This window comes from Vombatus ursinus, unplaced genomic scaffold (genome assembly GCF_900497805.2).
Source record: "Vombatus ursinus unplaced genomic scaffold, bare-nosed wombat genome assembly UNPS02007855.1, whole genome shotgun sequence".
Classification (NCBI taxonomy): Eukaryota; Metazoa; Chordata; class Mammalia; order Diprotodontia; family Vombatidae; genus Vombatus; species Vombatus ursinus.
In genome coordinates, this window is record NW_020947633.1 from 240,025 (window position 1) to 253,801 (window position 13,777).

The window sequence follows — 13,777 nt, forward strand, 5'->3', positions numbered from 1 at the left end:
TGGGCAAAAGTCTTCAGCTCCTCCTGCTGAGAATGTGACCTGATCATGAGACTTAGCCACCCCTAGCAATCTGGATAAAAGAAATCATCTCTACCTAGACCACTCTGGCTGGTATTCCCCTTCATAATCTGGTTCACTCTAAATTCTAATGGAATATTACATGGACAGGGGCTTATTTTCTAAGGGCAAGATCTCACAGAAGCTGGATTCTGTTTGTAAGGTCTTCCAGTTGGGTGGGTTCCACTCAAGATCAAAAAGCATGTCCCCTGAGCATTGGGCAGTCCTATCAATCAGCAATGTCCTTCAGAGACTTGCTGAATAATCTACAGGCATTGGTTTCTGAATGAGGAAACAGGAAGGGAAAACCTTAAACTTAATAATAGGCTAACAATATAAGAGAAAAATAAACAGTTCTCTCCCTGCTTTGTTTCCTGTTCTTTGCTACCACAAAAGCGGTGCCATAAATATTTTGGTATTAATGGAAATTTCCTTTTATCAAGGACTACCTTTGTGGTATAATACACTTGTAGAAATGTATTCTTTTTTCCTACATGATAGCTCTTTGTGAAGGGTGAAGGAGAGATACTAGAAGAAATTTAGATCACGTAAAAACAAAAGATATCAATAAAGAATCATTTAAAAATAAAAATCTTCATGACCTGGCCACTTCCTACCTTTACAATCTTATATTTTCCTCTCATCCATGCAGTGTGCAATCTAGCTGTACTAGACTATTTGACTTTTCCCACACACAACACTCCATTTTCAGGGTGTTTACACTGGCTGTCTCATAGGCCTGAAATGCTTTGCTCTCTTACCTCTGGTGCTTAGTTTCCTGTGCTTTCCTTATGACAACTCAAATCCTATGCTCTCTAAGAAGCCTTTTCTGGCCCATCAAGGTAATACCAGCTTCCTTCCTAAGATGATCTTCCATCTATTCTGTCTATAATTTGTATGTAGCTGGTCATTTACATGGTGTCTCTCCCAATAGAACGTGAACTCCTGGAAGGCAAAGACTTTTTTTGTTTTCCTTTGTATTCTAAGTTATAGCAAAGAGCCTGGCATACAGTAAGGACAGAAAATCCTTGTTGAGTGGTCACCATCTTGGTTATCCACCTCTAGATGCTTTTTTATGTTTTTAATATTTTCCTAAAATGAGGAGGCCTAATCTGAACATGGTATTCCATATCTGGTCTTATCAAGGCAGAATCTGGTTGAGTTATCAGCTTCCTAACTTTTGTTCCTCTTCTTCTATTAGTCCTTCTGGGTGACATCATCCACCATTCAAAAATAAGCACCTTCCCATTGCTTTGTATTTTGGGAGCTTTTTCCCCAAGCACTAACTTTGATTATAATTCTGTCTTTCCCATTCTATGCTATTCTACCTTTCCACCAAAATAACATCATTTATCAAGTAATCACTATATAGTTTAATCTGATCATGATCACTTCATAGAATAATTTAAAATCTGGAAGTGCTAGTCCTACTTTCTATTTTTTTTTACCTCATAATTTCCCTTTTTATTGTGAAGTTCACATAGGCTCTTGGGGGATTTATCCAAATCACACACAAAAAAACACACAAACACACTAATGAGTTGGGACCCATGGAGGGGGGCTCACTATATCTGTCCTCAATGCTGTAGGAGTAATCTCAATGGATTACAATGTTTTTCTAATAGTATTGGCTTGAACCCCTCTTTGCATTCTGGAATGCTCTCCCCATTATCAATCTCCAGTCCCAATTAATATCTATCCAATATCAACACTTGAAATAGTTTTTGTTTACCCTATATAATTTAACAAATTATCATCAATTAGCTTTACTAAGGGATATTTGCTGAAAAGATATAGCACAGCAAGTTGGTATAAACTCATCCCTGTGGATCATTAGCATAGTCTCCCCTACACTACCTCAGACCCTGGGAGAGTGAGCTCAAACTTAAACAGTTGCTACACAACAATGGCTTTACCAAGTTCACTTTCAAATGCAGCATAGCCAATGAATATTCTTTCCCTTGCTTGTAGGGCCATGGCATCTTGCCTGTGAAATCAATACCTTGTTTTTTATATTTCCAAGCACTGTTCAAAGCAGATCTTTAAGACTTTACAAATGGCTAAGTAACATCACACTGTTATTGTGTCCATTTTGCAGATGAAGAATCTGAGGCAGAAAGAAGTTAAGTAATTTGCCCAAGGGCACTTAACTGAGCAATGTCTGAGACTAGAATTAAACTGAAGTCTTCCTGACCTCAAACCCAGCACTCTCTCCACTGTATCTGCCAGCTGTCTAGACTATAAATATAAAGTCATAACATTTACCATAAAACTATTAGTTTAGAGGGTACTTCTTCTAAATGTTTGGAAATGGGCAGGAAAGACTCATTGCTGATCCAGTGCTATACCATGGAACCAAGGACCCCTTGTCAGGACACCCAACAAATTGAAAGCATAGAGGAACAAGGGTAAGTACTCTAATTACTATTAGTTTTCTTAAAGCTTGGAGTGTTAAAAACAATAATTTTTGAGAAATGAAGAATGGCAGATACAACAAAGCTCTATGTAATTGTTTTACAAATTCATATACAATCTTCATTTATGACCTTTTTGTTTATACAACAGTAATATTTGATAATGATTTTGTAATTTATAATTAATTTTTTTTCTTAAAAGGACTAATATAAAAATATTTACTCCTGCTGAAGTCTTCCAGTGATGGGAAAATCACGACCTCTCAAAGAAAATTATTCCTCTTTTGGAGAGATCTGATTATTAGGATGTTTTTCCTCAGGTCAAGGTAAAATCTGTTTCTGAAATTTCTACTTACTGTTCCTGGTTCTGTTTTCGGGAGCCAAGCAGAAGATGTCCTCCACATGAAAGCTCTTCAGCTACTTGAAGAAAGTAATCATTGCCCTTCTACATAATATCTTTTCCAGGGTACACATTCCCAATTACTTATACCCATCATCTTATGAAATGATTTTCATTCTTCTCACCTGCCTGGCCAGTCTCTCTGGACATAATTTAGCATGTCAATAACCTTTCTAATGTGTGGTGTCCAAGAGCTGAACATAGCACCCCAATGTGTCTTGGTCAGAGCAGACAATCCCTCTCTCTTTCCTGGCTCCATGCCTACTGCATGGAATCCAGCTCCAATTCCTCATTCTAGGATGGAGGGATTCCTGGGTGCTCAAAGGATGAACCACTTGAACACATGCTTTCCAAAGCTCTCCTACACTGTAAAGTCTTCAAATATGGTGCCAGCAAGAGATCATATTTGTATTTTGAGAACCTGCCTATCTAAGTACAAAGAAGTTCATCATTAACAGACTGGCCTCCTGGGATGGAAACTCTGGCTGTCACAACTTATGAAAAAAAGAAAACTGTGAAGCAGCGGGTCTGGGAAGGGTGGTATATAGGTGAAATGATTCAGCTATGCTGCAGCAGGAGAGAAAGGATTAGGATTCTTAATCGATCCCTGCTTGGCCCTCACCTTCCTAATCTTTTCCAGCTACTCCTCTTCTCCTACCACCAAATAAGACTTTCCCTTCAGTCCCCACCCTTGGTTCCATCATTTTAGAAGGCTTTTACTGAGCATGGACAGAATAGAGAAGGCCATGTGACCTACTCCGTAAGCTTTTCAAATCCTTCACCAGACAGAAATTATTATTGTCTAAAGATAAAACTGGATTCATGCTTTTATCCCATTTGGGAAGTTATAGGATAAAAATTAACATGACCTTTTAAATTAAGCTCAGAGTTCCTAGGCAGTAAGACCATGTCATTTTCCAATAGTCTACATTTTCTTTAATATTTTTGTGTAACTTGTCACTGCCTTTCCCCATTGCATCCTATTCCCAATAATGAAACATATATGAACTGGAAATTGCTATGATCAACCATACTTTTAGCTGATTCCATATTGCCATGCTAATTAAACCAAAATTATAAATAAACTAGAGAAAAGAAAGAAACTTTTGAGTTAATATAGGCTTTCCCAAACTGGGAGAGACAATTGAAGAAGTGGTTCATCACCATTATCAATCATGCTTCATGGAAGAGAAACAACGACTGGTGTTTCCAGACAGGAATCTCAGGCTGCTACCTGGACCAAAACGGATGGAGCTCTAGTTGCTATTCAAATGCTGCCCCATCCACCACCAGACCTGCTCCAGTCTTCCTTGAAATTATTACACACTGTAGCCAAACTCACCCTATCACCTGAGCACATCTTGCTTCTCACAAACTTCTCCTAGGGGAAGAAGAAAGGTAAAAGAGAAGAGGGCCCAGCCTCTTTCAAGCATAGTCCCTCTTTGGTCAGGGGCTCAAACCAAACTGAGGATCCTTTGGTAAGATGGCTGCTGCAAATGCAAAATATGTCTGAGTTCTATTTGGTCCTTTCTGATTTTGTAGTGAAATTGGAAGGGGAACCTGAAAGTGAGAGTATGGTTACAAAACTCGTAGAGTTTTAGATTGTAATGTATGTAGTAGGGTGAGGATACAATGCCCCATATTGAAGAGGCTGCTTCCTGAATGGTGTGCTGACATGTAATGAAAATGCCTTGAAGAAATTTAGAGCAAGTAGAGATATTCTATAAATAATTCTGATATCCACATGGTAAACAGGAGCCTTTTTGATTGGCCATGGAATTACAACGGGATGCATTTTAAAAGGGTGTTAATCAGCTAGAAATAATTGAACTGGATAAGTTATTAATTAAAGTGTAAAGTTAATTGAAAGAAAGAATTTTGAGAAAGCAACAACATCAGATGATTATTTATGTAATTGAAAAGATTTTCAGAGTTCTGTGATACTTTAAAGAAGTTTAATTTGGGATTTCTGAGGTGTTCTTGGAATTTCTTAAGTATATCAACAACATAACTGCTAATTTCCATTGCAAAAAGTTAAATGATAATAGAACCAAAATGAATCAGGTGATGTGATGAGAATAAATTTTCATCTAGCGAACATTGTCACAATGATAATTGCCACATGTTGATCCCAGAGCAATTTTTTATGGACTAGGTAATGGGGTTAAATGACTTGCCCAGGGTCACACCACTAGTAACTGTTATGTATCTGAGGCCAGATTTGAACTCAGGTCTTCCCGAATGCAGGGCCAGTGCTCTATCCACTGCACCACCTAGATACCCCAATTCCAGAACAATTTTTGAGAGATTCCATAGCAGATCATACTTACTAGATTGCCTATATTGTTATCCAATCTTGTTTGTCCATTCATAGAAATCCTAGATAAGTAGAGACAAAGAAAAATAAAAGAAGGCCCCTGAGAATTTGGAGAACTTCTTAAACACCTCATCCCTGTTTTAGTAATTTTCTCAATCCCAAAGGATTTCAAGTGGCATTTTGATGATGTCAACTATATTTGATATTATGGTGCTCAAGGGTCTAAATCCCAAATGTTACAAAACAAAATATATTTTCTCACTCTCCAAGATAGATCCTTGGAGTCTAAAGCTGCCATCTTCTTCTATCAATAGGTGCCACTGCAGTTCTGGATTCAGCTGTAAAAATATTTAGATCTGATTTTTGATTTGTAGCTCAGTTCAAGGGGGCCTATCTATTCTTCTTGATATGCCAAACTTTATATTGATTTCAGTTTTCCATAGAGATTTAAACTCCCTCCACACCATCTCTCTGTCTTAATGAGTAGGATTCATTCCTGATTTGGGTCTTCATGTAGATGGTCCCTTGTAGGGCCATATAAAGTCAAAGATTTGCAAATGAGGTGTATGCTTGGAACACTATTACAGCATGTAAGAAGTAAATTGTGATCTACCCTAACTCACATCATACAACCTGAAACATCACCACAAACAGTAAGTACATGATAGAACATGGTTAGATAAGCAAACCTTAGGTAAAGATTTCTGTGTATGCATAAGTACATTTGTTTCCTGTATTACTTACCCCCTGCTTCTCAGACTGAGGTTTTAACTGGAGGATTTTCACTGATAATATCTGTTTGTCGATGTAGTGGAAGGAGAATAGAACTTGAAGTCAGGAGAGCTGGGTTTGAACCTCACATTTGAGTCTTACTGGCTCTGCCTCTGAATGTGAGTGACTACCCTCTGTGATGCCCAGTTACCTTATCTGTAAATTGACAATAACAATATTTTCCCCTTACACTTGTGGGAGAAAAGTAATTTATGAAATTTAAATTGTGGTACTGAGTTGTTAGAATTCCCGTTATCCACTTACTATGACTATGATACCAATATAAATGAGACTTAAGGTTTTCAGATGAGAGTTGGTACCTTCCATTCAATGAATATTTTTCTCTGCCCACTATGCACAGAGCCTTGTCCAAGGCACTGGGGATAGAAAAGGAAAAAATGCAAAACAGTCCTTAAACTCAGAGAGCTTACATTCTATTGGAGACAAAAGGATGAAATATTTACACAAATAAATAAATACGAGATAAGTTGAGGAGGAATAGTTTTAGGCACAAGGCTTCTCATAAGTGGTGACCCACTAGCTGAGACACAAAAGAAGCAGAGATAAGGTAGGGCATTTAGAGCATGGAGGATGGCCTGAGCAGAGGGAAAGAGATGAAGGTAGAATTCTGAGTCTGGGGAACAGAAAGCAGGCTAGTTCGGCTGGAATGCAGAGTATATGGCTGGGGACAAAGTCAAATAAATTTGAAGGGGACTGGATTTAGGTTGTGCAGTATTCTAAATATCAAGCTGAAGAATTGTTCTTTTGTTCTCTAGGCAGTAAGGGATGTGTTCAAGGCTTGAGTGACATGTTTACTCTTGTATTTTTGGAAGATCATTTTTGTAGGTTTTTAAAGGATAGTTTAGAAGAAGGAGAAAATACACATCTAATTAAGAGGCTTTTGCAATAATCCAAGTGAGAGGAGATGCACACCTGAGTTAGGATGATGGCTATTCAAGAGGACATGAGAGGATATGAGATACATGTTGTAGATGAAGAAGTGTCAAGACTGGGCAGCTGACTGGTTAGGAAATGGAAGATGGAGAGAATAGAGATTGATTTCAGGATCACAGATGAAGTTTCCTGGAAAGATGATGAGACCTCCAACAGAAAAACAATTATTATAGTTAAGTGGTTTTAGGTTGAATGTTGGGGATAAGATGATTTTCCTTTTGAACTTGTTAAGTTTCAAATGCTTTGGGGGCATCTAGCTACAAATGTCCAACTATCAGTGATTTGCGGATTCAGTTCAGGGCTGGATTTATTGACATAAGGATCATTTGGATGGAGATGCTAATGGCAGTGGAAGCTAATGGATTCATTGAGAAGGTATAGAAAAAGAGGAGAGGGTCTAGGACAGAGCCTGGGACAACATTTATGACTAGGAGACAGCACAGGGTTAATAATCTGCCAAAGGAGACTGAGAAGGAAAGGTCAGACAGGTAGGGAGAATACTAGTACCAGGAGGATCAGTGTCCTGAAAATCATGAGGAAAAAGTATCCAGCAAGAGTAGATGGTCCACTGTGTCACCTGCTGCAAAAAGTGCAAGAATCAATCAATCAACAAATGTTTAATAAGTACTTACTATTTTTCAGCCACATTCTGAGTGCTAATGATACAAATACAATGTTTGTAAAAGTCACTACCATCTATGAATTTAAATGAATATTACAAAAACATTATGATTTATAAATTATTGATAACTTTGCAGAGAATGGTTGTATTGGAGTGATGAGGTCAGAAAGCAGATTAGAATGTTTTAACAAGTGAGTAGAGGAAGTGGAGTCAAAAAAGTAGATTTTCCCACCTGAGAGCTGACAAGGAAAGAGATGTAGTACAATGACTTGAAAGACTATCAGGATCAAATGAAAGGTTTTAAAGGATTGGACAGATCTCAGCAAATTTATAGGAAGAAGGGAAAAGGCCTATAGATAAAACAATTAAAACTTATAGGGTAGTTTTAAATGGGAGAAGCTTAAGGTTGAGATAAGATGGATAGAATCAATAGAACAAATTGAAGAACTGGCCCTGGAGAAAAGAAGGACTCTCTCTTTCAGAGATTGCTGCAAAGACAATAGGGGGATAGTATTGATGAATATTGAATTGTAGAAGAGGAAAGAAAAGGGATCCCACAGGGACAGTATTTCTTTTGTTGTAAAAGTAAATTCCAAAGTCCTCTCTTGAGAGGAAAGTGGGAAGCAAAAGATGTTGAAAAATTGCCTCATCACTCTACACATTTTTATTTAGCTAAGGCATTCTTTCTTTTTCTTGTGGTCAAAAGAAAGAGTGGAACCATAGAGCCAGAAATGACTGTTTTAGACAGAATCTTCTCTGAAATGAACAGTATCTCAATATTTTGTATTATTTTTTACTAGCTTGAGAAGAGAAGAAACATGAGTTCAGAGTTGTGAGTAATAAGAATATTTCAGGAAAGAGTAATATTTAAGACAATTTCTTGCATTTGGAATTTAACAAGAATTTACTGATGTAAACATTTCATGATAATTTGGTCTTTAAAAGAAATGTCACATACATATGTACATGTATATGTATGTGTATATATATGCATATATACATACATACATACATGTATATGCAGATGTAAAATTGTACTTCCTTTTTTCTCTTGGGCGTTTTGAAAATGTTTTATTCTTGTTCCTTTCATCCACTCATGTCTATCACTACCCAGTCAGCTACTTGTCTTTCCACTCACAGTGGAAGCCCTCCTTTGTAAGAAGTCTACATAGTCAAGGAAACTAAATCAACGAATTCACCATGTCTGAGGATACAGGTCTCACTCTGCACCTCTAGTCCATCATGCCAAGAAGTGGTGGATGATATTTCCTCATCACTCTTATGATGATGTGATTTGTTGCTATTTTGTTGCAAGTTCTGAGATCTTTCAAGTGGTTTCCCCTCTCGTGATTATTGTGGTCATCATATAATTTGTTATTCTAGTTCTACTTAGTTCATTCTGCATTAGTTAATTAAAGTGTTTCCATATTACTCCAAAGCAGTGTTATTCATCACTTCTTATGACATATAAATTGCCACTGCTTTTCTATACTAGAACTTGCTCAGCTATTCTGCAATTGAAAGACCTGACAGGAAAACAGGATATGGTGACAGCAGTTGAGCAAGTGTTTTCCATTGTTTTACCTAGAACCAACAGCATTTTGATGGAAAATTTTCAGTAGTCCTTCAGGCTAGCAATATCTAGTTTAATGATTCCTCTTTGCAGAAAAATACACAGGAGTGGGGAAGCAAGTCAGTGCAGTGGATAGAGCACTGGCCCTGGATTCAGTAGGACCTGAGTTCAAATCCATCCTTAGTCACTTGATGCTAACTGTATGACTTTGGGCAAGTCACAATCCCAATTAGCTGATGAAAAAAATAGATTGAGGGGCAGCTAGGTGGCGCAGTGGATAGAGCATCGGCCTTGAAGTCAGGCCGACCTGAGGTCAAATCCGGCCTCTCACCAAACATTGACACTTACTAACTGTGTGACCCTGGGCAAGTCACTTAACCCCAATTGCGTAACCAAAAAAAAAAATAGATTGAGAAGACTCAGGCTTGAGATTCTTCTTTTCTTGAGATTATAGAACAAAATGTTTATATTGGCAACCAGAATTTTCTTCACAGTCAAGTAGTCTGATGTGGATAACATCTTCTGGTGTGGAAAGTGGTCCTGTGAGAGATGAAGGAGCATAGAGCAGACTCTATTTCATTGGAAGGGATTAACAATGCTGGTTAGTTGGCAGAACAGCATTTACACATTTGGATATAGTCTCTGCATATGTTTAAGAAAGGCACAATAGGATCAAATATCATATGATTATGATGTAATTAAATAATCCTCCTCTCTCTTACAGTCTTTTCACACATTCTCACAATGGCAAAGTTGGCCAATCACACAGTATTGTTGGTCCAGAGAAAAAATTTGGAAGCAACAAAAATATATTCATCCCTCCTTTTCTTATGGACACATTGCCATGATGAACAGGAACAAAGTAGGAGAGCATAATAGTAGGATGGGCATGTAGAAGGTGACCAGTGAATGTTTCCTCAATACATCAGTAGACCTATACAAATCTTAATCCTGCATTCTATTTTAATCTCCTTTTCTTCTAACAGACTCTCTTTCCAGGACAGACATCTGGCAATAACTGCACTACTGTGACTGAATTCATTCTTTTGGGCTTAACAGAGGATCCAACCCTTCATGTCATCCTCTTTGTGATATTTCTAGGTGTCTATGCTGTCACCTTAATAGTAACCTTAGCATAATCACATTGATCAGAAATAACTCTTAGCTTCACACTCCAATGTACCTTTTCCTCAGCCATTTGGCATTTGTGGATATTGGATATTCCTCATCTGTCACATCTGTTATGCTCAAAAACTTCCTTGTGGACAAAACTATAATCCCTCCTGAAGGCTGTGTGGCCCAGCTATTCTTTGCAGTCAGCTTTGGGAGTGCTGAGTGCTTCCTGCTGGCTGTGATGGCCTATGATCAGTATATGGCCATCTGTAACCCTCTACTCTACTCCACTAACATGTCTACTAGGGTCTGCACTCTGTTCCTCAACACTTCCTTCCTGGGTGGTTGTGTAAATGCTTCGGTCGCCATTGGTTGCTTATTGAATCTGTCCTTCTGTGGACCCAATAAGATCAATCACTTTTTTTGTGATTATTCACCACTTTTGAAGCTTTCCTACTCCCAAGATGATGCTGCTGAAATTCTTCCTTCTGCCTCTGCTGGGTCAATAATTATGATCACAGTGTTAATTATCATAATCTCTTATGTATACATCCTCTTCTCTGTCCTGAAGATAACGTCCACTGAGGGGAGATCCAAAGCTTTCTCAACTTGCAGCTCCCACCTCACAGCAGTCCTTCTCTTCTATGGCACCATTACATTCATTTATGTGATGCCTAAGTCCAGCTACTCAACAGATGAAAATAAAGTGGTGTCTGTTTTCTACATGGTAATGATCCCCATGTTGAACCCCCTGATTTACAGTCTAAGGAACAATGAAGTAAAAGGGGCCTTGCGAAAAGTATTGCTTAGGAAATATCCTTTTTCATGAGTTCAACTCAATACAACACGTATTTATCAAGTACATACTTTGTCTCAGGCACTGTGATATGTTTCAGTGAAACAAAAAAATGAAACATTCCCTTCCTTTAGATTCCTTTATTATTTTACTGATATAATGGTTAAGATTAAGTGATACTAACAAATCTGTTTTAGAAAAGATACATTTTCTTTTTGATGGGTTACATTTGTGAATTAAATGTTAATTGCAAAGGTCTAAAAATACATGCAATGTTCCACAAACATGGATCTCCTACTTCTGGAAAGGTGTATGGAGAAGTGCCTTATTCCTCTTCTTTGGGCCCATGATTATTTTTTTGGAATCTTGCAACACTCATCTTCTATTGATTGATTGGGGCAGTTCCTTCCATTTACGTTGTTATGTTCATTGTGTGTGTGTTGTGTTCTTTGCTCTACTATCATGACTCTGTAACAGAACAAGTTAATCATTGCTATGTTCCTATATTAATCATAGCTGTTATATCTTACAGAATAATCATATTCTATTGTGTTCCTGTGCCACAATTTGTTTTGCCAGTTCTCAGTCACTGGTCATCTGCTGTGATAAATGAAAAGTCTGAGAGACATAGTTTCTGGGTATTTAATAATCAATCGATTTATTATGCCTAGTAAATAATTAATAAGATGAGGTCAATGATACTCTTGAAAACCAAAGGTGCCCCTTGGAGAACATCGATTGCTTAAAAATCCTTTCGAAAAGGGGATGGACCTGAGGGTGGACATCCACTCTGATTGGTTAGCATTCAATGAGAGGTTGGCCATATTAATGAGGAGGTGGGCAATAGTCTTCAGATCCTGCTGAGAATGTTACCTGATTATGAAACTCAGTCTCCTCTAGCAAACTGGACAAAAGTATTCCTCTCTATCCAGAACACACTGGCTAGTTTTCCCCTTCATAAGTTGGCTCACCCTAAATTCTAATGGAAAGTTTCAAAGACAAGGGCTTGTTTTCCAAGGGCAAGTTCTCACCTAAATGGGATTCTGTTTATAAGGTCTTCTAGTTGGTTGGGATTCCACCCAAGATCAAAAAGTATGTATCCCAAGAATTTGGGCAATCTTATCTGTCAGCAATGTCCTACAGAGACTTGCTGAATAACCTACAGGTCTTGTTTTCTGAATGAGGAAAGAGAAAGGGAAAACCTTAATCTTAAGTAACACTTGGTTATTAACTTCAGAGAAAAATAATTATTCTTTTCCCTGCTTTCCTTCCAGTTCTTTGCTACCACAAAAGTGGTCTAGAAATATTTTGGTGTGTGCAAGAAATTTCCTTTTATCAAGGACTACCTTTGTGGCATAATACACCTGTAAAAATGTATTCCTTTTTCTACATAATAACCCTTTTTTGAGGGATGAAGAGGGAGAGAGACTAGAAGAAATTTAGATCACGTATGAACAAAAGATATCAATAAAGAATAATTTAAAAAATAAAAATCTTCACAATTTGGCTACTTCCTACCTTTTCATCCTTACACTTCACTCACATTGAAACAGTGTACACTCTAGCTACACTGAATTATTTGCCTTTCCACACACATGACATTATTTTCTCCACAGATGTTTACACTGCCTGTCTCACAGGCTTGAAATGCTTTATTCCGCCCCCTCTTTGCTGCTTATTTTCCTGTGCTTTCCTTAAGACAACTCAAATCCCACATTCTGCGAGAAGCCTTTTCAGTGCAGTGGCTAGGGTTCCAGCCCTGGAGTAAGCAGGATCTGAGTTCAAATCCTGCTTCAGACACTTATTACCTAAGTGATCCTGGGGAAGTCACTTAACCCCAATTGCCTCAAAAAAAAAAAAAAGAAAGAAAAGAAAAAGAAAAAAAAGAAACCTTTTCTGGCCTGTCAAGCTAATAGTACCTTCCTCTCTAAGATGATTTTCCATTTACTCTGCCTATAATTTATATATAGCTGTTTATTTACATGGTGTCTCTCCCAATAGAATGTGAACTCCTGGAAGGCAAGTACTTTTGTTTTCCTTTGTATTCCAAGTTATAGCACAGAGACTGGCATAGAGTAATCCCAGAAAATCTTTGTTGACTGACCACCACCTTGGACTTGATTACTCTTTTCCAGATATTTCTATGTTTTTGAGATTTTCCTAAAATGAGGAGAGTAGGTCTGAACATGGTATTCCATATCTGGTCTTGTCAAGGCAGAATCCAGTTAAGTTATCTGCTTCCTAATCTTTGTTCCTCTGCTTCTATTAGTCCTTCTGGCTGACATCATCCACCATTCAAAAATGAGCACCTTCCCATTGCTTTGTAATTTGGATTTTTTTTCCCCAAGCAGTAGTTTAGCATTTAACTTTGATTATAATTCTGTCTTTCACATTCTGTGCTATTGTTCTACCTTTCCCTAAAATGACATCATTTATGATATAATCACTGTATAGTATAATCTGATCATGATCACTGCATAGAATAATTTGAAATCTTACAGTGCTAGTCCTACTTTCTTTTTTTAACCTCATAATTTCCCTTTTTGTTGTGAGAATCACATAGGCTCTCAGGGTATTTATCCAACTCACACACAAACATACACACAGACACACTAATGAGTTGGGCCCATGGAGTGGGGCCCGCTATACCTGCCTTCAATGCTGTGGGAGTAATCTCAATGGATTATAATGTTTTTCTAATAGTATTGGCTTGAACCCCTCTTTTCATTCTGGCATTCTCTCCCCATTATCAATCTCCAT

General features: G+C 37.8%; 1 protein-coding gene across 1 annotated transcript; it reads left to right on the forward strand.

Moving 5' to 3' along the window:
- The first annotated feature begins 10,121 nt into the window (after positions 1 to 10,121).
- LOC114034052 (olfactory receptor 508-like) lies at positions 10,122 to 11,050 on the forward strand. Its single transcript, XM_027849667.1, has one exon. It carries the CDS (start codon positions 10,286 to 10,288, stop codon positions 11,048 to 11,050), a length of 765 nt encoding a protein of 254 aa, XP_027705468.1. The 5' UTR covers positions 10,122 to 10,285.
- Positions 11,051 to 13,777: the final 2,727 nt, after the last annotated feature.